The sequence below is a fragment of the Mchenga conophoros genome, linkage group LG7, assembly GCF_057382185.1.
Source record: "Mchenga conophoros isolate Kocher_MC1m ecotype Shallow Benthic linkage group LG7, M_conophoros_male_GT1.1, whole genome shotgun sequence".
Classification (NCBI taxonomy): Eukaryota; Metazoa; Chordata; class Actinopteri; order Cichliformes; family Cichlidae; genus Mchenga; species Mchenga conophoros.
Window position 1 is genome coordinate 64,484,940 of NC_140532.1, and position 22,854 is coordinate 64,507,793.

General features: G+C 43.3%; 2 protein-coding genes across 2 annotated transcripts; one reads left to right on the forward strand and one right to left on the reverse strand.

Annotated features, from left to right (window-relative positions):
- The first annotated feature begins 5,593 nt into the window (after nt 1-5,593).
- Nucleotides 5,594-7,257, forward strand: LOC146571529 (monocyte chemotactic protein 1B-like). Its single transcript, XM_085280779.1, has 3 exons — nt 5,594-5,675; nt 6,339-6,456; nt 6,546-7,257. Exons 1-3 carry the CDS (start codon nt 5,609-5,611, stop codon nt 6,658-6,660), a joined length of 300 nt encoding a protein of 99 aa, XP_085136905.1. The 5' UTR covers nt 5,594-5,608; the 3' UTR covers nt 6,661-7,257.
- A 3,730-nt stretch (nt 7,258-10,987) lies between these two features.
- Nucleotides 10,988-12,495, reverse strand: LOC146571530 (monocyte chemotactic protein 1B-like). Its single transcript, XM_085280781.1, has 3 exons — nt 12,333-12,495; nt 11,763-11,880; nt 10,988-11,673 (listed from the first exon to the last, which is right to left on the reverse strand). The coding sequence occupies exons 1-3, from the start codon at nt 12,397-12,399 to the stop codon at nt 11,559-11,561; spliced, it is 300 nt and encodes a 99-aa protein (XP_085136907.1). The 5' UTR covers nt 12,400-12,495; the 3' UTR covers nt 10,988-11,558.
- Nucleotides 12,496-22,854: the final 10,359 nt, after the last annotated feature.

Consider the following 22,854-nt stretch of genomic DNA (forward strand, 5'->3'; position numbering starts at 1 on the left):
CAAAGAGCAACATAATAAAAAAAACGGCACCATCACAATAAACTAGCTAGCAGTAGATATCAGTAGATACTAAGTAATAAACGATATTGTGCAGCACGCAAGATAGACAGCGCACAATGTGCTTTGAGGCAGCAGCCAAGAAAGCTGTAGTCCGCGTCTGTGAATACCCGTGTGTACACCTGTGTGCATACCTGTGTGGATCAGCATGCTTGCATTCCAAAGGTTTCTCCATGTAACGATCTGCTAGGGAGTGTGGGGAGCCACAGCCCCGTCCTCCAGGGTATGAAGCAGGTATGGAGGAGATCAAAACTCCAGACATCCAGAGGCCCCCAGAACACAAGAGACCAAGGAAGACCAACAAAGGGGCAGCCGCGCCACTGTCTCAGTAAGAGCTGAGGAGAGTCCCAGATGAGGGCTCACTCAGCAGCTGCGGAGCAGAAGCCAGGGGGGGTTGCAGTGACGCGCCCGTGAGCTCCGCCGGTGTTCCAGATCTACTGGCGTTTAGATCAACTGGCGTTGGTCGAACAGATGTGTGGCAGTCTTGCGTTTCAGGAGCTGCTACCGACAAACCAGCAAAAAAAAGCCAAATGTGTCATCTGTGACATTTGTGAGGTTATCTCAAACACACTCCGTCAGTCTTGATGCTGTTGAACAACAAAATGTTTAAAAATGTGGCGAGTTTACCTGGTGATATCCTCATGCGCGACGCGATCGCGAAAACAGCAAACAAGTAACACCACGCCGATGTTGTCCACAGGACAGCAAGAGTAAACGATCGGGAGACTCTTGTCGTCGTCATCGTTCCCCTCGCACGGTTTATTTCTCCGAATTCAGCGTTTTTGCTTCACAACTACAGCGTGCTGTTTACTTTGTGCACTAACATGGAGTCGAGTCAACCAGCGCCACCTCTGGCCAAGTGCCACAGCCTACAGCCAGATCAACCTGTGACACATCTGCACCACGTTTGAATTCGTGTCATGCACATTTGTACCTTTCAATTGTGTCTGTTTGTGCGTCATGCAAATAAACCTTTGGAAAGAATGAAATGATGTCATGTATTTATTATCAGCCTACATTTGTACAAAATTCCAAATTATATACACAAAGTCATAGAAATCACCACTCCAATTGGTCATCATGATTTTAATATTCTCTTTTTCCATAACAATGAAATACACCTTGGACAAATATGACACATCAATATTTCATTAGTGTTGTCACATCACATCCTGTAAGCATCGTCTGTCTGTGTCTTTTCCCTGAAAATGAATATTTCCAGCCAATATAGGCAATTCATCAACATGGCTGGAGTTATATACAGTCTGTATAAGTGTGGTTAATCTAATGAACATTTGTAAGGAGACGGCAGTTACTGTGAATTCACAGCAGTTACACAGTGATTAGTAATAAACAGCCAGTGAGAGTGAGTGGATATGACTGTTCCCACCACTAACACATGACCATAGGCCACTACTAGATTAACTTGTGACACATCTGCACCTGCTGCTATGATCACAATGAGTAGAGGCTGAGTGGCTGCACTTACCCCTGGTACATCCAAATCTACCCACAAACATGTTGAAAGATGCAATGCCAGCAATGTGGATTGTCAACACTGAAAACAATCAGTAAGCAAAGACAACAGGGATCATTTGTTTCTGTTTATTTAGCACCCACAACATTTGTAGTCGCCTTCTGCACAGGGGAAGTCCACACACACCGTGTGGTACCACTTTCCACAGAAGGTGCAATCTGCAAGATTGAATGAGGTTGTCAGGGTCATTGTCTGACTGTTTATTACTAATCACTGTGTAACTGCTGTACATTCACAGTAACTGCCATCTCCTTATAAATGTTTATTAGATTGACCACACTTAAGCAGACTGTATATCACAACCAACTCTAACATGTTTGTTTGCAGAGGGAAGACACAGACAGACTACGCTAACGACATGTGATGTTACAACACTGGTGAAATATTAGTGTGTTCACGACATTTTTCGTATGGGCAAAAGTATTGATATCAGGATGGTGATTCTTATGTGTATGTCATTTGGCATTTTGTACAAATGTAGGCTGATAATAAATATATGATATCATTTCATTCTTTTCAAAGGTTTATTTGCATGACGCACAAACAGACACAATTGAAAGGTACAAATGTGCATGACACGAATTCAAACGTGGTGCAGATGTGTGTCACAGGTTGATCTGGCTGTAGGCTGTGGCACTTGGCCAGAGGTGGCGCTGGTTGACTCGACTCCATGTTAGTGCACAAAGTAAACAGCACGCTGTAGTTGTGAAGCAAAAACGCTGAATTCGGTGAAATAAACCGTGCGAGGGGAACGATGACGACGACAAGAGTCTCCCGATCGTTTACTCTTGCTGTCCTGTGAACAACAACGGCGTGGTGTTACTTGTTTGCTGTTTTCGCGATTGCGTCGCGCATGAGGATATCACCAGGTAAACTCGCCACATTTTTAAACATTTTGTTGTTCAACAGCATCAAGACTGACGGAGTGTGTTTGAGACAACCTCACAAGTGTCACAGATGACACATTTGGCGTTTTTTTTGCTGGTTTGTCGGTAGCAGCTCCTGAAACGCAAGACTGCCACACATCTGTTCGACCAACGCCAGTTGATCTAAACGCCAGTAGATCTGGAACACCGGCAGCCAGCCGTGCCTGAGTGACCGAGCCCCAGGCCGAGAGGCTGGGGGCACCCCACCTCCGAAGTGGCCCGAGCGAGCCCCAGGCTCCAGGCCCCGATAAGCGGCCGCCAAGGAGTGAGCCGGTGTGTACCTGGACGCCCATCCCCGGACACAAAGAACCACCAACGCACCGATGTCTGAGGGAGTCCGCCACTGGCAGGGGAAGTGGTGGTAAGGGGAGATAGGCCTCCAAACCTTGGAGGGCCTGAGATGTCCCCAGAGAGGTGGCGTCTGATACCCAACCTGACATATAGACACAGACATACAGGCACACACAGACACAAACATCCATTCCCACACTCATGCTCTCATATGCACTCACTCCACACTCGACCAACGTGGAGACAGACATAAAGAGACGCTGTACACACGATCACACTCCCCAAGCGTACTCTACAAACCGGGTCTAGGTACCCTTGCCCCTGGAGGGGGGAACTGCACCCAGACCCAGGTGGTGTTACCCTTTTCCCTGCGGTGGGGAGAGGCAGACCACCCCGACTCTGCAGCAGCAGGGAGGCCCCACACCCCAGACCGCAGTCGGACGGGCCAACTCCTCCTAGCCCCCCTGCTCCAGCAGGCCGCAGAGAATGGGGGTGAGAGAAGACTCCAAACCTCCCTCCACCCGCTCATTGTAGTGTTGATGCATGTGTGTTCTAAGGTGCAATTAAAACCCAGGAGGGCTTGGAGCTACCTGCCAGAGAGCAGCAGGTAAGCGCATAGTCCCTCCTGCTAGCCCTCAATGTCTACGTGTATTCAAAATTGAGAGGTGGGCAACGACGCCAGGGGTGAGGTGTACACCCTGATGGTACTTTGGACTCCGTGTATCGTGCCCACCCCCAAGATCCTATATGTATGTGTAATGAGAGTGTGAGTAATGTGAATGTCTAAGTTGTGGGATAAAATTGAGGCAGAGGCAGCCAGAAGGGGACAGAGGGGGGGGGGGGGGGGTAGCCTCCTCTGCACCCTGGTGACATACCCCTACTCCAAGGCCCTGCATGTGTGGGTGGTTGTGGTGGAGCGGGAGGGTTGTTGGAGGATGACAGAATGAGAGAAGTTGCAGAGCCATCTACAACTGCATCTCTGCTTCCTGTCCACACGCTGGATACTCATGTGGAATACAATCGATTGAGCTCACAACGTCTCTAACTTAAGGTTTCTAATAATAGACTCACCAGTAAGTGATGAGGTAGAGACATGAAGAAAGTAGTCAGTAGTACAGGAGATGACAGAGAAGGAGTTGCACTGTGTCTTTGTGAATCTAGACAAACCATATGACTGAATGCCAAGAGATGAACTGTGGTGCTGTGTGAGGAAGTCTGCAGTGGCAGAGAAGTATGTGAGGGTGGAGCAGGACACGTATGGCGAAAGCGAGACAGCGGTGAGGTGTGTGGTAGGAGGGACGGACCGGTTGAGGGTGGGGGCAGGATTACATCATGGATCAACTCTCAGTCTCTTCTTGTTTTCAGTGGTGACGGTGAAAAGAAGAGAGAGAGAGAGAGGTGATGGATGGAGTTAGCCTGCGTGCAGATGTGCATGACAAATGTCACCTGTTACACAACATTGTGAGGGTGATGCACATTGTCCCTGCTGCTTTTCTACACATCTTAAAAATTCAGCACAGACAGTTTTTAGTACTAGTTTATCCACAGACTGTATATTAAACAAATACACCAGGTGGGCACAGCCACCCAGACATCACCCAGTGATAGTTCTGCATGTGTGAAGCATGAAGCTGAGACTTTTGTCAGTTTTCAGCATTTATCAACCACACAAGCTAAGCCCACCCTAAAACACACCTGGCTTTATGATCCTTGTTACACTAGTGGGAACCACAACGTACAAAATGAACATTATGTGATATTTCGGAGGACTTGAAAATATCAGCTGAGACCATCAAACCACCAGGAAACTTTTTACTGAGGTCACACAACAAAGCAGCTACAGTGACGTTTATAGCAGACTTCTTTCTGAAACCACAGGAGTGGCTCCACCTGTTGGTCATTAGAAGAAATGCAGGTTTAAAGCAGTTAAATTCAACTTTATTTAAATAGCGCCAAATCACAACAACAGTTGTTTCGAAGCGCTTTATTTTATAAGATAAAGACCCTACAATAATACAAGGTAAACATAGAAACCCCCACAGTCACATGACCTGCTATGAGCAAATGCTTTGGTGATTTCAGGACTTTTCACTCCTGAAATCTCCTGAAGTCCATCTTCAACCCATTTCATCTTCTTCTATTAACTGATTGTCTGGATGTTCACCAGACTGTGTTTCAGCCACATCGAGAGAAAAAGGTTGAAATCTGAGGAACATTTGTTTCTGCTCTTCTTCATATAAAGTTGCCCTATGAGAGCGCTCCAATACTGTAAAACAAGTATCACTTATGTTGCTGTTACAGTTTCACAACAGCTGGACTCAGACACGGGAATCGACTCAGAATAAAAGTTTACCCTAAGAAAGCTCGAAATGTGCAGAGTGGCTGAAAGGTGGGACTGCTCTTAGCATAAAGAGGACGCAGCAGGCAGCTAAGTCCATATTAATCCATATATAGGGGAAACTCCACGGGGTTGAACAAATACATGTCTGAATACTGATATGTGTCCTTTTTATAAACATTGAACTGTTTCACACTGCATCAACAATGAAAGGTCTGCAGTGTCAGTGTGATAGAGAGGCATACTAAAAAGAGAAATTAAACAGTTCCTCATTTTAGTGAAACTCGACTCGTCACAAACTTTCCAAGATGCACAACAGGGTCTGCCCCGCTTCTTCTTCCAACTGTATAAATGTGAAGCAGGTGGACAGCAGTGACACAGCACAGAGAACAAGCCGACAGAGCTCAGCTGAGACTTTAATCCACTGTTGCAACACGAAGCCAACAAACAAACTTCAGGATGGCCGCTCCTCGTCTCGCTCTGTCTGTGGTTGTGCTCATGCTGGCTGTAATCGCTCTGACTGAGGGTAAGGCTCGTTTTAATGATCTGACCTTTACACTGTGTGATGAATAACAATTTGAAATTAATATTAATATGATATTCAGCGTTTATACGTAACAATAAAAAATGTTTTTTTAATTTTTAATTGAGAAAACCAAAAACAAATCACTCAAATCATTAATTTTATTACAAAGCAACAATAATTTGGCTGTTTTATTTACAAACTAATAGACCATTAATAGCAAGCTATTGATTTTATTTTTGATAAACAATGTATGAAACTTTTCTTCAATCTTTTTCATTCATAGGAGTTACTAGAAAGAAATTCTATTTCTGAAGCTAAAGTCATGAACCATTAAAGCTGTAGCATTCAGTAGTTTGTCTAAGATAAAGAGTCCATTCTAATGTGCAATATGAAAATAATTAATGTTAATGCAGCATTAAACTTAATATTAACATATTACTTCATAGATACAGTAAACAGAGGACAGGTCACATGACAAATCTGACCACTTCATAACTCAGGGGAACAAATGAGCAGTTGCACAGTGTCATCAACTAAACATACAGTATCAGATGTGACCTCACACCAGCCAGCAGGAAACTGAATCGGAACAAAAACCAGGAAGCAGATGATGTGGTGCTGTGTCAGTGGCTCAGTTGTTAACTTGTTCCTGTTTGTTTGCAGGTATGCGCGGTGCTGGCCCAAAAAAGTGCTGCTTCCGCTTCAATGACCAGGAAGTGCCTAAAGGAAGAGTGGTCAGCTACGTCAAGACCAGCCAGCGCTGCTCCAAGCCCGCCATCCTGTAAGTACACAGCCTCACAAACACACATCACCACCATCACCAAACCTGCCCCTCCATCCTCTGACTCTCCTCTTTCTGTGAACCTTCAGGCTGAACACAGTGGCAGGCCGACAGCTGTGTGTCAGACCTTCGGCCCCCTGGGTGAAGCAGCTCATCAGCTACCTGGATGCCAAAGCCGTCTCAGGACAGACATCCAACCTGTAACCATGGAAACTACTTTGGAAGAGCCTTCATGGACAAAAGCTGGACAGTTTATATGTTTAAATGCTGGAAGTTTGTATAACCAAACAGCAGCTCTTCTGTCTACATGCTGAATCTGTATCAGATATTCTTATACTTAAAGACATAATTATGAGATTCATTTGCAAATAGGAATAATTTCCTGCAATCCAAACATTTCTTTGTTTGTTTACTCTGTCGTTCTTTTAATACTGATATTTAATATTTTTACATTTCTGACTTTGAATATTTATCTTATTATACTGAATAACGAGTGTTTTTGCTTAATACAACACTGAAAGTCTGACCGTAAGCACTGTGATACTTTGGAGTGTAATCTGAAATGACTTGAGAAGCTGTTCTTTGTGAAAGAGCAGTGCCTCCCACCTCCACATGGTGTCATCAGTAAACAGCAGAGTATAAGCTATGGGCTGCAGCACTGTTCCTGCACTGTGGACAGTTCGCTTGGTTTTGATGTAAAACTTAAGTATTTGTGTTTTTATGATTGTGCTGAAAACTTCACTTTAAAATAAAGGATAAAGGATCAGTGAAACTTTGTCATTGTGTGTCTTCTTACAGAGTGTAACAGCTTGTGTCACATAAACAGACAATGAAACAACTACTGATGTCCTTTGCAGGTGTAGAGTTCAACCTTCACTTGTTCAAAATAAAGAGAAATAACATTTAACCAAATCCTTGTTTGCTTGTGATTCCGATGCCCTTTTTCAATTCTCAATTACACAAGTCCGTTCTTGCGTTCTTGCTAAGTCCGGACTTTATGATAACGTGAGTACGGACTGGAGATTTGTACCATTGGAACACCAGCGTACTTGATGATGTCACATTTCCGGAATTTTTACTGCCTTCCCCTCTTAATTTAACTGTGATTAATATGTTATGAAGCTTAACTTTAATCTCAGCTAAACCGATTTCCTCAGGAACAAATACAATACTGAAATAAACCAAACATTAACATTTTAAGTTATATAAGACACTTATATATTATGTTTAACCGGAGTAGCGAAAGACAGCGGGGGGTGGAGTCCGCTGTTTTCGCTGGGCTCTAATGAGCCTTGACCTCCCGGTCTGCTATCGAGCTGGCGGGTAACAGATTTCTCCGAAACGTCAGAGCACTTTTGCAAATATGTGATGTCTTGATAAACTGAGCTGTGCTTATCTGTGCTCAGTGTTGGGAAGGTTACTTTTAAAATGTATTCCATTACAGAATACAGAATACATGCCCCAAAATGTATTCTGTAACGTATTCCGTTACGTTACTCAATGACAGTAACGTATTCTGAATACTTTGGATTACTTAATATATTATCATGCTTTTTACAACTACGTGAATGTACTATTGCTGTGTGATTTATTACTATTACTGAAGGTCCGCGACTCCGAGCTGTAGTAAAGGGACCCCTGACTAATACGGCGGGGTCCCTGTCGGCTCGTAGCCGAAAAATAGCTTTACTTTGTTGTGTGGGTCAACTTTTCTTGCGAGGGACAGAGAGAGGCGTTGAAAGGCTGCTTCAACGGAACTTATTGTTTTCGGAGGAAAACACGAACACGGTGTACAGTCGAGCCTTAATAGCTTACTTACAACTGGGCTCGTCAGGCACTCTTCTTGGCTGAAGTGGTTATTATTATATTTACATGCTTCCAGCTCCCGTTTTTGCTCGATGACAACTCGTACTTTGCCTTTTTCTCCCTCCCTCGCTCACAGACACATTAACGTGTATGGCAGTCCATTCTCCCTGCAGCACGGACTACACTGCCCATGATGCTACATTCTTTAGAGCTATGCTTGTAGCATTCTGCCTGTTAGCTTAGCACAACAACAACAACAACAACAAAAGGCGCTCTCTCACCCAGGAATCACACAGTCGCAGAGAGAGAGAGAGAGAGCTTCGCCCTGTAACCATGGCAACCGTAACGCTGCCGCCTGGAACAACAGAACGTAGCTGTCAAACAAAACCCAAACAGACCCGCGACAAATTGAAACAGGAAAGTACCGCAGTGTAATCCATTTATTTCAACAAAGTAACTGTATTCTGAATACCACCTTTTTAAACGGTAACTGTAACGGAATACAGTTACTCATATTTTGTATTTTAAATACGTAACGGCGGTACATGTATTCCGTTACTCCCCAACACTGTATATATATATATATATATATATATATATGTATATGTAGTCGGATGGTAACAAAGAGAGGGAAGGTAGTCAGAACTGAGGGGATTGAACTACCAGAAGGCAACATTGCAGACATAGAGGACAGTTACAAGTACTTGGGGATCCCACAGGCGAATGGGAACCATGAAGAGGCCGCTAGAAAAGCTGCAACCACCAAGTACCTGCAGAGGGTCAGGCAAGTCCTGAGGAGTCAGCTGAATGGTAAGAACAAGATCCGGGCCATCAACACGTACGCCCTGCCCGTGATCAGGTACCCTGCTGGGGTAATAGGCTGGCCAAAGGAGGAGATAGAAGCCACTGACATAAAGACAAGAAAGCTCCTTACCATGCATGGAGGGTTTCACCCCAAATCCAGCACCCTGAGGCTGTACGCTAAGCGGAAGGAAGGGGGCCGGGGACTGGTGAGTGTCAGCACCACAGTCCAGGATGAGACAACGAACATCCAAGAATACATTGGGAAGATGGCCCCAACTGACCGAGTGCTCAATGAATACCTCAGGCAGCAGAAACCCAAGAAAGAGGAGGGAGACGAGGAACCATCATGGAAGGACAGGCCCCTGCACGGTATGTACCACCGGCAGATAGAGGAGGTGGCTGATATCCAGAAATCCTACCAGTGGCTGGACAAAGCTGGACTGAAAGACAGCACAGAGGCACTAATCATGGCAGCACAAGAACAAGCTCTGAGTACAAGATCCATAGAGGCTGGGGTCTATCACACCAGGCAAGACCCCAGGTGCAGGCTGTGTAAAGATGCCCCAGAGACAATCCAGCACATAACAGCAGGGTGCAAGATGCTAGCAGGCAAGGCATACATGGAACGCCATAACCAAGTGGCCGGCATAGTGTACAGGAACATCTGTGCCGAGTATAACCTGGAAGTCCCGAGGTCAAAATGGGAGATGCCCCCAAGGGTGGTGGAGAATGACCGAGCTAAGATCCTGTGGGACTTCCAGATACAGACGGACAAAATGGTGGTGGCTAACCAACCGGACATAGTGGTGGTAGACAAACAGAAGAAGACGGCCGTAGTGATCGATGTAGCGGTTCCGAATGACAGCAATATCAGGAAGAAGGAACACGAGAAGCTGGAGAAATACCAAGGGCTCAGAGAAGAGCTCGAGAGGATGTGGAGGGTGAAGGTAACGGTGGTCCCCGTGGTAATCGGAGCACTAGGTGCGGTGACTCCCAAGCTAGGCGAGTGGCTCCAGCAGATCCCGGGAACAACATCGGAGATCTCTGTCCAGAAGAGCGCAGTCCTGGGAACAGCTAAGATACTGCGCAGGACCCTCAAGCTCCCAGGCCTCTGGTAGAGGACCCGAGCTTGAAGGATAAACCGCCCGCAGGGGCGTGCTGGGTGTTTTTTTTTTTTTTGTAAAAGTCACTTAGGTAACTTAAAAATGTTCTTGATTGGCTGTTTTCAGTGTTTAATTTCTTTGTGAGTAAATCGGTTTGGCTGAGATTACAGCTGAATAAACAGAAAAGTGATTAAAGAGAAGTGTGAGATGATCGAGGATTTACGCCAGTGTCCTGTTATATTTTAGACATCGAGGAGGAGACGGCTGAGTTTATTAAACTCCAGCTGGTGACGCAAATCTGAAGGCTAGACCGTCCAGTTTCACAGCCTCTCACTTCCGGCCCGGCCTTCGGAGGACACGGCCACCGCGGTCTATTTGGGCCGGGTCCTCCGAAGGCCGGGTAGGCCGGAAGGATGCAGGAGGATGCAGCCTATAAATTTGGACACCCCCTTTGAATTGGAACACTACTTGGTCTGATGACGTATCACGAGGCCACGAGACCGCAAATACGCACAAGTACGCATATTGAGACAGGCCCTTATAGTACGAATCAGGTGGAACTAGATAATCTGCCACAGCGCACCGGATCATTTCTCACAGCACACCTATGTGCCACGGCAAAGTGTGTGGGAAACAGTGCCTTATAGGACCCACTGGAGGGCTGCAAGAACACTTAACACAAATCCCTCAACGTGATCTTCAGCGAGAGGATATCATATTATCAGTACTATCATAAGTTGCTCTGGTGTCTATTTAAGTGACATGAGTTGTTGCAGTATGCAACAAAACACAGGATGACAAAGACAAACTTTAGCTGATCCTGTAACTTTAATTTAAGGAGTACACTTAGTAGCATAAGCATGCAAAACAAAAAATGTTTACTCAGACTTTACATATAAACCAAACAAACTGTCCACAGTGCAGGAACAGTGCTGCAGCCTATAGCTTATACTCTGCTGTTTACTGATGACACCATGTGGAGGTGGGAGGCACTGCTCTTTCACAAAGAACAGCTTCTCAAGTCATTTCAGATTACACTTCAAAGTATCACAGTGCTTACGGTCAGACTTTCAGTGTTGTATTAAGCAAAAACACACTTGTTTTGTAAAATATCATAAAACATTCATAGTCAGAAATGTTAAATATCAGTATTAAAAGAATGGCAGTGTAAACAAGCACACACACAAAATCGTTGGACTGCAGAAAGATCATTCGTAAATTTTTTGACCCAGTGGAAACCTGTACTCAGGATGTAGCTATAACATTATGAGGTACAGATTCAGCATGTAGACAGAAGAGCTGCTGTTTGGTTATACAAACTTCCAGCATTTAAACATATAAACTGTCCAGGTTTTGTCCATGAAGGCTCTTCCAAAGTAGTTTCCATGGTTACAGGTTGGATGTCTCTCCTGGGACGGCTTTGGCATCCAGGTAGCTGATGAGCTGCTTCACCCAGGGGGCCGAAGGTCTGACACACAGCTGTCGGCCTGCCACTGTGTTCAGCCTGAAGGTTCACAGAAAGAGGAGAGTCAGAGGATGGAGGGGCAGGTTTGGTGATGGTGGTGATGTGTGTTTGTGAGGTTGTGTACTTACAGGATGGCGGGCTTGGAGCAGCGCTGGCTGGTCTTGACGTAGCTGACCACTTTTCCTTTAGGCACTTCCTGGTCATTGAAGCGGAAGCAGCACTTTTTTGGGCCAGTACCGCGCATACCTGCAAACAAACAGGAACAAGTTAACAACTGAGCCACTGACACAGCACCACATCATCTGCTTCCTGGTTTTTGTTCCGATTCAGTTTCCTGCTGGCTGGTGTGAGGTCACATCTGATACTGTATGTTTAGTTGACGACACTGTGCAACTGCTCATTTGTTCCCCTGAGTTATGAAGTGGTCAGATTTGTCATGTGACCTGTCCTCTCTTAACTATCTCTATGAAGTGATATGTTAATATTATTTGCTGCATTAATTCTGTGTGTGTGTTTTAATATTTTTGGAAAAATAGCGACTACTCATCACCAGTAATACAGGAAATCACACTAATGATTTACTATATGTCTTTGCATTTTTAATACATGTATATTCAGGACTAGATCTCAATATTTACTATTTGTTTTGGCTTCCATACCCAAAAATGTAAAAGTCTCTTAATTAAAACGAGCCTTACCCTCAGTCAGAGCGATGACAGCCAGCATGAGCACAACCACAGACAGAGCAAGACGAGGAGCGGCCATCCTGAAGTTTGTTTGTTGGCTTCGTGTTGCAACAGTGGATTAAAGTCTCAGCTGAGCTCTGTCGGCTTGTTCTCTGTGCTGTGTCACTGCTGTCCACCTGCTTCACATTTATACAGTTGGAAGAAGAAGCGGGGAGACCCCACTTTGCATCTTGGGAATATCCATGACGTGGCTGTGACTTTTGCCATTTTACTATAGAGGGTATTTTTTTTTGGGCTTTTTTTTCCTCTGTGCTTTCGGTTCTCTATATAAACTGTTTCACTGTTAAACTAAAATGAGGAACCGGTTTTTACACATCGAGTTTCCCTATTAATTACGTCTCACTTGAGCGAGGGTGTGACTAAAACTACAAAAATCTGATCTCTCTCTCATCTGCATAATCTGCTCTTTATTATTACACTTTTTATCATTGGTGCGGTGTGAAACACAGGAGAGCAACCACAGTTTAATGATGATACAGGTCATATGAGTATCCAGACAATATAAGGAGTCCAATGGGCAGCTCAATAAACAGACTGAGCACAGATACAACAGGAATCTCCAACTGAGCAACAAACTTCCAGCCAGTAATTATGTAAATAAACAAGGACACAACAAAAGGCAGCAGGAGAATGACTTGAATGAATGGAATGTAGTAAAACACGTTTGGATTTTTTGACTCCTATGACTGCTGGGATGAAAGTTTTATTGTGGGCTTGGAATCTATCAAAGGTTCCCATGAGAGTCATGACCTGTGGTGAGTGTCTTAGTGCTGGCTGTCTGACAGACAAGCTGTGGAATCACACAGGAGACTTTTCTCAGTAATAACCGTTGAAAGTACAAGAGACACCACATGGATGTTATGCATGCATGTGGTGTCACACTGATTCAGCATTCAGCCAGCAACATTCACATGAACTTGGAAAGTTTGAGCTAAATTTGGCACTCATGTCTCACTCACTTGTGTGTTTCTTAAACAATAAAATGTAAATCAGATGAGGACAACAAATTCATGGGAAGCATCAGGAATCATTTCTGTTCATTTCGAAATAGCCCTATGGTTTTTAAAATAATTAAAGTCATTATTATTACAGTAAGTAACGTTTTTCTCCCCTCACTCCGAACCAGTTGCAGCAGATGGGGGGCCCTCCCTGAGCCTGGTTCTGCCTCAGGTTTCTTCCTATTAAAAGGGAGTTTTTCCTTCCCACTGTCACCAAGTGCTTGCTCATAGTTTTGACTGCTGGGGTTTTCTTCATTATTTTAAGTTCTTTACTGTACAATGTAAAGTGACTTGAGCCGACTGTTGGTGCTATATAAATCTAACTGATATGAACTGAATGGAACTGTCAGATATACGGCGCTAAGTATTATACAGTTTTTAGGATGTAATTCATTCAACATACAGTGAGATGGAATCCGAGCCAACCCTGTTAATACGGGTTTACATGTTGGTTATGTTTAGAATCAACACGTCAGGCAGTTTGAATGTGGTTTGATGCATACAGCTGCAATATTCTTCCAGCTGCAGACATGGTGGTATTTTTAAATAAGTTGCACTCAGACTTAAAAAGAGAATTTAAACCAGTAAGCTAGCTTAATCTAATGTAATATATAGGGTGGGCCATTTATATGGATACACCGTAATAACATGGGAATGGTTGGTGATATTAAAGTCCTGTTTGTGGCACATTAGTATATGTGAGGGAGCAAACTCCTCAAGATGGGTGGTGACCATGGTGGCCATTTAGAATTCGGCCATCTTGGATACAACTTTTGTTTTTTCAATAGGAAGAGGGCCATGTGACACATCAAACGTATTGGTAATGTCACAAGAAAAACAATGGTGTGCTTGGTTTCAATGTAACGTTATTCTTTCATGAGTTATTTACAAGTTTCTGACCACTTATAAAATGTGTTCAGTGTGCTGCCCATTGTGTTGGATTGTCAATGCAACCCTCTTTTCCCACTCTTCACACACTGATAGCAACACCGCAGGAGAAATGCCAGCACAGGCATCCAGTATCCGTAGTTTCAAGTGCTGCACATCTCGCATCGTCCCACGATAGACTATTGCCTGCAGATGACCCCAAAGATAAAAGTCTAAGGGGGTCAGATCGGGAGACCTTGGGGCCCATTCAACTGGCCCACGACGACCAATCCACTTTCCAGGAAACTGTTCATCTAGGAATGCTCGGACCTGGCACCCATAATGTGGTGGTGCACCATCTTGCTGGAAAAACTCAGGGAACGTGCCAGCTTCAGTGCATAAAGAGGGAAACACATCATCATGTAGATGAAGAATGGACCCACTATCGTTGTACCCCATATACCACACCAAACCATCACTTTTGTTGGTCCAACAGTCTTGGAGGGATCCATCCAGTGTGGGTTAGTGTCAGACCAATAGCGGTGGTTTTGTTTGTTAACTTCACCGTTCACATAAAAGTTTGCCTCATCACTGAACAAAATCATCTGCATGAACTGAGGGTCCTGTTCCAGTTTTTGTTTTGCCCATTCTGCAAATTCTGTGTGCTGATCTGGGTCATCCTCGTTGAGATGCTGCAGTAGCTGGAGTTTGTAAGGGTGCCATTTGTGAGTAGCTAATATCCGCCGAAGGGATGTTCGACTAGTGCCACTCTCCAGTGACATGCGGCGAGTGCTACGCTGTAGGCTCTTGCTGAATGAAGCTAGGACAGGCACTGATGTTTCTTCATTAGTGACAGTTTTCTTGCATCCACATTTTGGCAAATCCAACACTGAACCAGTTTCACGAAACTCAGCAAGCAGTTTGCTAACTGTAGCATGGGAGATGGGTGGTCTCGTAGGCTGTCTTGCATTGAAATCTGCTGCAATGACCCGGTTACTGCGTTCACCAGATATCAACACAGTTTCGATCCGCTCCTCACGTGTTAACCTCTTCGACATGTCAATAGCTGTCAACAAAGAGAAACTTGTAAATAACTCATGAAAGAATAAAGTTACGTTGAAACCAAGCACACCACTGTTTTTCTTGTGACATTACCAATAAGTTTGATGTGTCACATGACCCTCTTCCTATTGAAAAATCAAAAGTTGTATCCAAGATGGCCGACTTCTAAATGGCCACCATGGTGGTGACCATCACCACCCATCTTGAGGAGTTTGCTCCCTCACATATACTAATGTGCCACAAACAGGACTTTAATATCACCAACCACTCCCATGTTATTACGGTGTATCCATATAAATGGCCCACCCTGTACTTTTATTATGAGTCACAGCCTGTGTCTGAGTCTGAGTAAACTCCTACACCAACAGAAGGTGGTGTTTTTAGAGTATTGGTGTACTTTAGTAGGGCCACAACAAAACACATTTTCCTCAAATTCTAGCTTTTTTCTTGTGATGTGGCTCAAACACAGTCTTGTGAACATGTGAAGGTTAAATGGGTTGAAGATGGATGTAGCTTTCAGGGCTGAAAAGTGCCTTAAACCTGCATTTCTTCTAATGACCAATGGGGGGGTTGACTCCTGTGGTTTCAGAACCAAGTCTGGCTGTGTAGAAGTCTATGGGAAAACAGCACTGTAGCTTCTTTGTTCTGTGACCTCAATGAAAACTTTCCTGCTGGTTTTATGGTCTCAGCTGTTACAGTTTCACATCCACCTGAACACCACACAATATTCATATTGTAACTTTTGTTTCCCACTAGTGTAACAAGGATCATAAAGCTGCGTGTGTTTTAGGGTGGGCCTACATTGTGATTACCATGTGACGACTGACAAAAATGTTCAGCTTCATCCTTTGTACTGATGTTTGGGTTGCTATTTTTTTGTATAAAATCTATGGATAAAATGCTCAAACGTTAGACAATAATTTGGCATGCAGATTCATTTGAAGTCAAGATTACTGTCTAGATTGAATTTATAGCATGTAGAAACCTAGCACGGACAATATGTAACACCTTTTCAATATTCTGTAACCAGTGACATTTCCTGCACATCTGTTTGCAGGCTTACTGCATGTTTCATATCATGGTTTATTTTCTGTAGTAGTCATGTAATCATAGCAGGCCCAGGTATGAGTCAGGTATGTGAAGTGACCTTGCATAATGTCATAAAATCATTCTGGATATATAAGATGATAAGACACCATAAGGATCACTTCCTTTCACTTCAATATTTTAGGTGTTTATATTTGCTGTATTCAGTTAAAATATTATTATAAAATATGTTTTTTCAAATGTAACAGCACATGCAAATCTGTAATTGATCAAGATATTTATATTACTTTATCCAGCAGACAAAGAGCAACATTATGTTGTCCCCTGGCCTTATACAGGACAGGTGTGGCACACCCAGATATTGAATGAGAGTACAATGGGGGTCTCTGAAAAAGGCCCAAATTCACGAGACAGCCAGTAGTTACGAGCAGACCAAGCAGAGCATGGCTCTGGCAGTGGCAAAAACTCAGGTGTGGGAGTTCAAAGAGGCGAGTTTAGCAAACCATCAATTATATGGTTAGGTTTTGTCCTGAGTTCCTTAAAGCGCTGCTCATTCTGGGTCAGGAACTTGTTGCCTCACATGAAGGCATTTAAGTATCACTGGGTTTTATTCATGAGTAAGGGAAAAATGGTGCTGACTGACAGATTGATATGAAGTCTGCAGTGATGCTGATGCTATACCGACGTGTTGTGGTGGAAAAAGAGCTGTGCGGAAGCAAAGCAGTTGGTTATGGTCCTAACCTCAGTTGTGGTCCAGTTCTTGCCACTGAAGGAATGAGGCTGTGGATACAAGCAGCGGAACTGCAAGGATTCATTCACTCAATGAATTTCTGGAATAATCAAAATGAATTAACACGCAGGACAATTCAGAAATAAAAAACAATGATTAAAACTTATTTTTAATATAATATTCGGCATGCTAAATAACATAGGGTGATATGGTGTAATAGATTGAGCCACACATGTTCTATATTTGACTAAATGTAACAATAAAGTTACCCATTGTCTGTACTTTAAAGTCTAAATAATGTAATCTGTTCTTTGTTATAGGGATGAAATTGATGACCTCTAGTTTACAACCTTTTGGTAAATGTGTGATGCACAAATGATGCACATAGTTAAATAAAAAACCAAATGGTTTTTGGAATGAACTTTATTACTGAAGCACAACAGACGCACTAGCAAACATCTACTTTCACAGTCATGATTTTGTGAGTTGTATGATCTTGTCTCAGTAATGTTTGTAGATGCTAGCATCCAAACACCATGAGGTCTCTCTGATATCAGCGTGTTGGTGTTCCTGGATCAAAATAATAAAGTTTGTACTGGATCAGCATAGCATTTAGCCAATCAAGTTGCTATGATGCGATAGCTTTGTGACTTGCTGATGTCCACCCAGGAAAAAATCTAAAAAAGGGTCATTTACGGTAAGTGTTAGGGGCGGGGGTTAGGATGTGTTCATGGTTAGGCTTACAGTTTGGTGTGTGCTGTGTTTCCATGTTTCCATGTTATAAAAGTATGTTGAACATGGACCAACATTAGTTTTGTTGATCCAGAAACAACACCGACACAACGCTGACACATCAACCCGCATCGTGAGGTGCGGCAGAAAGTCTCATTTCTGTCCATTTGATGAAGTACAGAACTCTTCCTCATCATTCTCCAGGTGTTTTTGTCTCATGCAGTCCCTTCTGAATGCTTCTGATTGTGCAAAACATTCGGGGAATTTGTCAGAGGTTTTTTTTCACTGTGTGAATCAGAGACTGAAACTAATGTTAAAAAACAAAAACAAGCTTCAGTGATTAAAGTTGATAAGAGATAACCTGTGGAGTTTTAATACTTTGTTGGTTAATCACAAAATATTAATGTTTCAAGTATATGATTGATAAAAACATTGCACGTTAAAATGACAACAGGAGTCACCTGAAGGCAAATCTGAGCTGATTCTTCTTTAAATCTTTGACCTTTTGTTTAATCTTTAGGAAGCCAATTTTTTTGTTTTCTTTGTTCATTTTGAATTTAATTTAAGAACTTTGCAGTGCAGTAAAAAATAAGTTCAGGCTTTTGTTATTTTCCCTGTGGAGACGTTTGCACATTGCCATGTGAGGTCAAAGGTCAATGTGACATGACATTTAAATACAAACTATAATGTGATCTGTGATGTTTAAAATCCACCCCAAAATCCATCCATTTTTAAAACATTTTGCCAACACACAAAGGCAGCAGAATTTTAAACATAGATTTAAATATAAGACATTTTATGTACATTCAACCATACTTGACCTTGAAGAAGAAGTCAGAGGTCTAAAGTTCTTTGACTTTTAGAATCCCCATCATTTCTATATTCCAACATCTTGTCAGTACAAACAATGGCAGTAAGAAACATAGTTTTAAGTAGCATTATGTAGCATTATTATTACTTTGACCTTCAAACAAATCTACTGGCCTTGAAGGAGAGGTCAGATGTCAAATGTGACACGATCTTTTAAATAGTTTGGTATCTTTCTGTATGTTGACAATACAAACCAAACCTGCCCGAATCGTAGTTTCTAATCATAGGTTCTATGGCTTTTTGTCAATTTCTGACCAATAAATCATTAAGTTGACTTTGAAGGTGGATGTAAGGCAAATTTTAATGGACTGTTAACATGTCATGAACTGAAGGAATGGATTCAAATGCAGACACCAAGATGCGTAGTATAGCTATTTACTGAAGTGTTTATTTGAAAACAGAAAATGTATAGAAGAGTGTGATTCAAGTTAATAATGGCAACGGGGAAATGGCGACAGAAGCTGGGAAGGATTGAAGGAGGTCACGGCAGGAGACGGAGAAACGAGAGAAGGAGTTATTGATGGGTAAGGAGCAGGAGCTACGAGCAGTTAGCTGGTGAGTTAATTTTTCTTAATTTGCAGGTTTTGGGCTTTGTAAGCTCTGAGGAGGGAGGTGGGAGTTACCAGTGTCCGAGGAGTAATGGGAGGCTGGAGGGCAGGCAGGCAGGCATGGATATGAAGCAGATGTGCAGGTGAGAACAAACTGTGGAAACCGCCGTGGAGAGCATAACGCACTGACGAGGGGAAGCTGTGGTCGTTGTGTTCTTGGGCAAGACACTTTACCCTACCGCCTACTGGTGTTGGCCAGAGGGGCCGATGGCGCGATACGGCAGCCTCGCTTCTGTCAGTCTGCCCCAGGGCAGCTGTGGCTACAACTGTAGCTGCCTCCACCAGTGTGTGAATGTGAGAGTGACTGAAGAGTGGCATTGTAAAGCGCTTTGGGTGCCTTGAAAAGCGCTATATAAATCCAATCCATTATTATTATTATTATTATTATTATTATTATTGTTATTATTATTATTATTAATTCAAAACTTTTCCAGTTATCATGTTTAAATAATGAATGACACACATGCAAACCCTACCAAAAACTCCTTGGTGGAGTCTAAGGAGCTTGGAAAGAAAAGCGTCTGGACTTCTTTAAGTTGCTTGAAGATGTTTCACGTCTCATCCGAGAAGCTTCTTCAGTTCTAAGGTCAAATGGTGGAGAGTCCCAGATTTAAACCCAGTGGGAGTTTCCCCCCAAAGAGGGATAAAGAACCCCCTGATGATCCTCCACCTAATCACATGAGCCATGGTGTGAAAACGGGTGTGCGTCACAATCAGCCAGGGTTTCGGGTGAGCTCATTGTGAAACCTGGCCCCACCCTATCATGTGATTTCCTGAGGTCAGATGGCCCAGGATGTGAGTGGGTGTTATTGTTACATTCGTATGTGTGGAGGACTGCATCGGCAGCATAGATTGGATAGGTCAGGTGGTCATAGTTGGATATTCTTAAAGGTTACTGGCAGGTTTCCTTGACTCCAAGAGCCTCTGACATTTCTGCATTCGTCACTCCTGATCATTTTATGCAGTACACTTTCGTGGCATTTGGACTGAAAAACACCTGTGCTACATTTCAGCATTTGATGCATGTGGTGTGGGGGGATGTGCCCCAATATAATGTGTATCTGGATGACGTGGTAATATGCACACATTCATAGTGCACATAGATCGCCTCTTCATTCCTCCTTCAAACCATCTGTCTTCTCTGTCCAAAATGTGAACATTGGCATTCTCGAAAGAGTGACCTTTGACCTTTAGGTGCAGATGCACAGCTGAGTCTTGTTCTGTCGAGGTGGCTCTTCTATGTTGTGCCCATGCCTTTATGAAGTGGCTGTTTGCTTTCTCCAATGAAGATGTCTGAGCACTCCTCACTGCACTGCACAACATACACTAAGTTGCTAAGTTTGTGTTTAGGAGTTTTGTCTTTGGGATGAACCAGTTTCTGTCCGAATGTGTGGCTGGGTCTGAAGTACACTGGGATGTTGTGCCTCGAGAAGACTTTCCTGAGTTTTTCTGACAGACCTGCTACATAAAGGATGACAATGTTGTTCCATTTGTCCTTCTGATTCTCCCTAGTTGGTGTCTGATCTTCTTTACTGTGATGAAAGCCCAGTTGGAATAACCACATGTGTTCCTTCTTTTTCCCTTCTGGCTTGGAGGGAATGTTTTCTGCCCGGTGTTGCAGGATCCTGATCACTCCAAGTTTGTGTTCCAGAGGGTCGTGGGTGTCAAAGAGTAGGTACTGGTCTGTGTTTGTGGGCTTCCAATAAACTTGAATATGTCAGTGGAGTTTTTGACATGACTGGGTGTGTTCCCCACAAGGAGAGCTAGGATGGTGGTTTTTCTGTGTTTTATCCTCAGTTACTTTGACACAAAGGAATCTGCTGTGATGCTTACACCTTTGATAAAGTCCGGCAAGTGTCAGAAGCTTCTTGGATGAGAGGTGAAACGTGTTAAAGAAACTCAAGAAGTCCAGTTGCTTTTCTTTTCAAGGTCCTTAGATTACCATGACCTGAATGACTGAGAACCTACACAGACGTAAAGCGACAGTTACACACTTAGGCAAGCAGGTTGGTTTTGGACAGGTTCATCTAGTGAAGGCCAAAGTCGCTGTAATGCTAAACTATCCGGTTCCAACAACTTGGCGGGAACTAAAACGGTTTCTAGGGATGACTGGATATAACAGGTGTTTCTGTAGAAGCTTTTCTGTAGCTCCTTTGACCAAGTTGTGTAGTCCATCCATGCCTCTTATCTGAAGAGTGCCAATGTGCATTTGAGTCGGCAAAGTCCCTCCTCTGTAGGGCCCCTGTTCTGGCTGCTCCTGACTTCTCTCACCCTTTCAAACTAGATGTTGATGTCAGCACCACAAGAGCTGGCGCCATGTTACTCCAGGATGGAGGTGTGCCACCCTGTCTGCTATTTCTCAGTGAAGTTTAAACCCCATCAATGAAACTTCACCACTGTAGAAAAGGAGACACTGGCCTCGCTTCTTGAGTGACAGTATTTTGTAGTCTCTGTTGCCTCTAGCTCTCCCTCAGGAACAGCGTTCACAGACCACAACACTCTTGTTTTTATTACTGGATGTTCAATCTGAACCAGCAACTGATGCGCTGGGCATTGTTGGCACAGGATTACAACCCTGTGAACAAACATAATACAGGTGCTGACAATGTTGTAGCAGATGAGCTGCCGATGACTACCTGATAGTGCTCCCTCATTACCTGTACCTCCTGGGTCATGTATGTCTTCCTTCCAAAACATAAATTATGTATAAGAGAGGGAGCTGGGTAGGTCTACATGTGTGGCTCTCCCTTCTGCTCTCTCTTTCCCCCTTGAGATTGCCGCTCGTTATCCCCGGTCGGCACCTAGGCTCCCTCAACAGGTAACTCTGACACTGTAAAGGCTAGTGCAGGGTGAGGACGTGGGAGCGGTGTGGATTTTGTTTTGTCAGTGAGTAGTGTGAGCATGTAGGTTGTTGCTTGTGGTTTCCATCCCTTTAGATAGGTGAATTTGTGTTGTAGGCTTTTTTTTTGTTTATTGACATAGCAGGGTTGCCGTGTCTTTGTAATTTGATAAGAATAAAGTTAATAACTGAACTAATTCTGCATTTTTTTTGCTTTGACACACAGTATTGTAATATCTATATAAAGCCCTTTTAAAGAGGCTGCTTTAGATATGTGATGTTTGTCTCTATAAATAAAGATGCTTGACTTGTTGTTCTAATGACAAAAGTGTCACTTTAAGATGGCTTAAGTTTTTTTCTGGCAACATGACATGTTAACATATCAAAAAAAGAAAAATGTCAAAGCATTTAGAAAGCACACTTATCTCAGTGCTTCTGACTACAAAAAGTTCAGCGGTTAGTGAATATTTTTTTAACTTCTGCTTTTTGGTGAACCCAGAGAATTCTTAAAAGAAGTGGCTAACTGCTACTGCAAAACAATGGGAATGATGAAAGGTCATATGGAGGCAGTAAACACCAGTGACAAATTAACACACTGTATGGGGTTATGTTAAAATGCCACATTAGCACTCATTGGAGTCATGCTTCCAACCAGCTACTGTGAAATTCTGGCACAAAAACCACCTAGTAAACCACCGCTAAGTTGCTTTTTTTTTTTTTT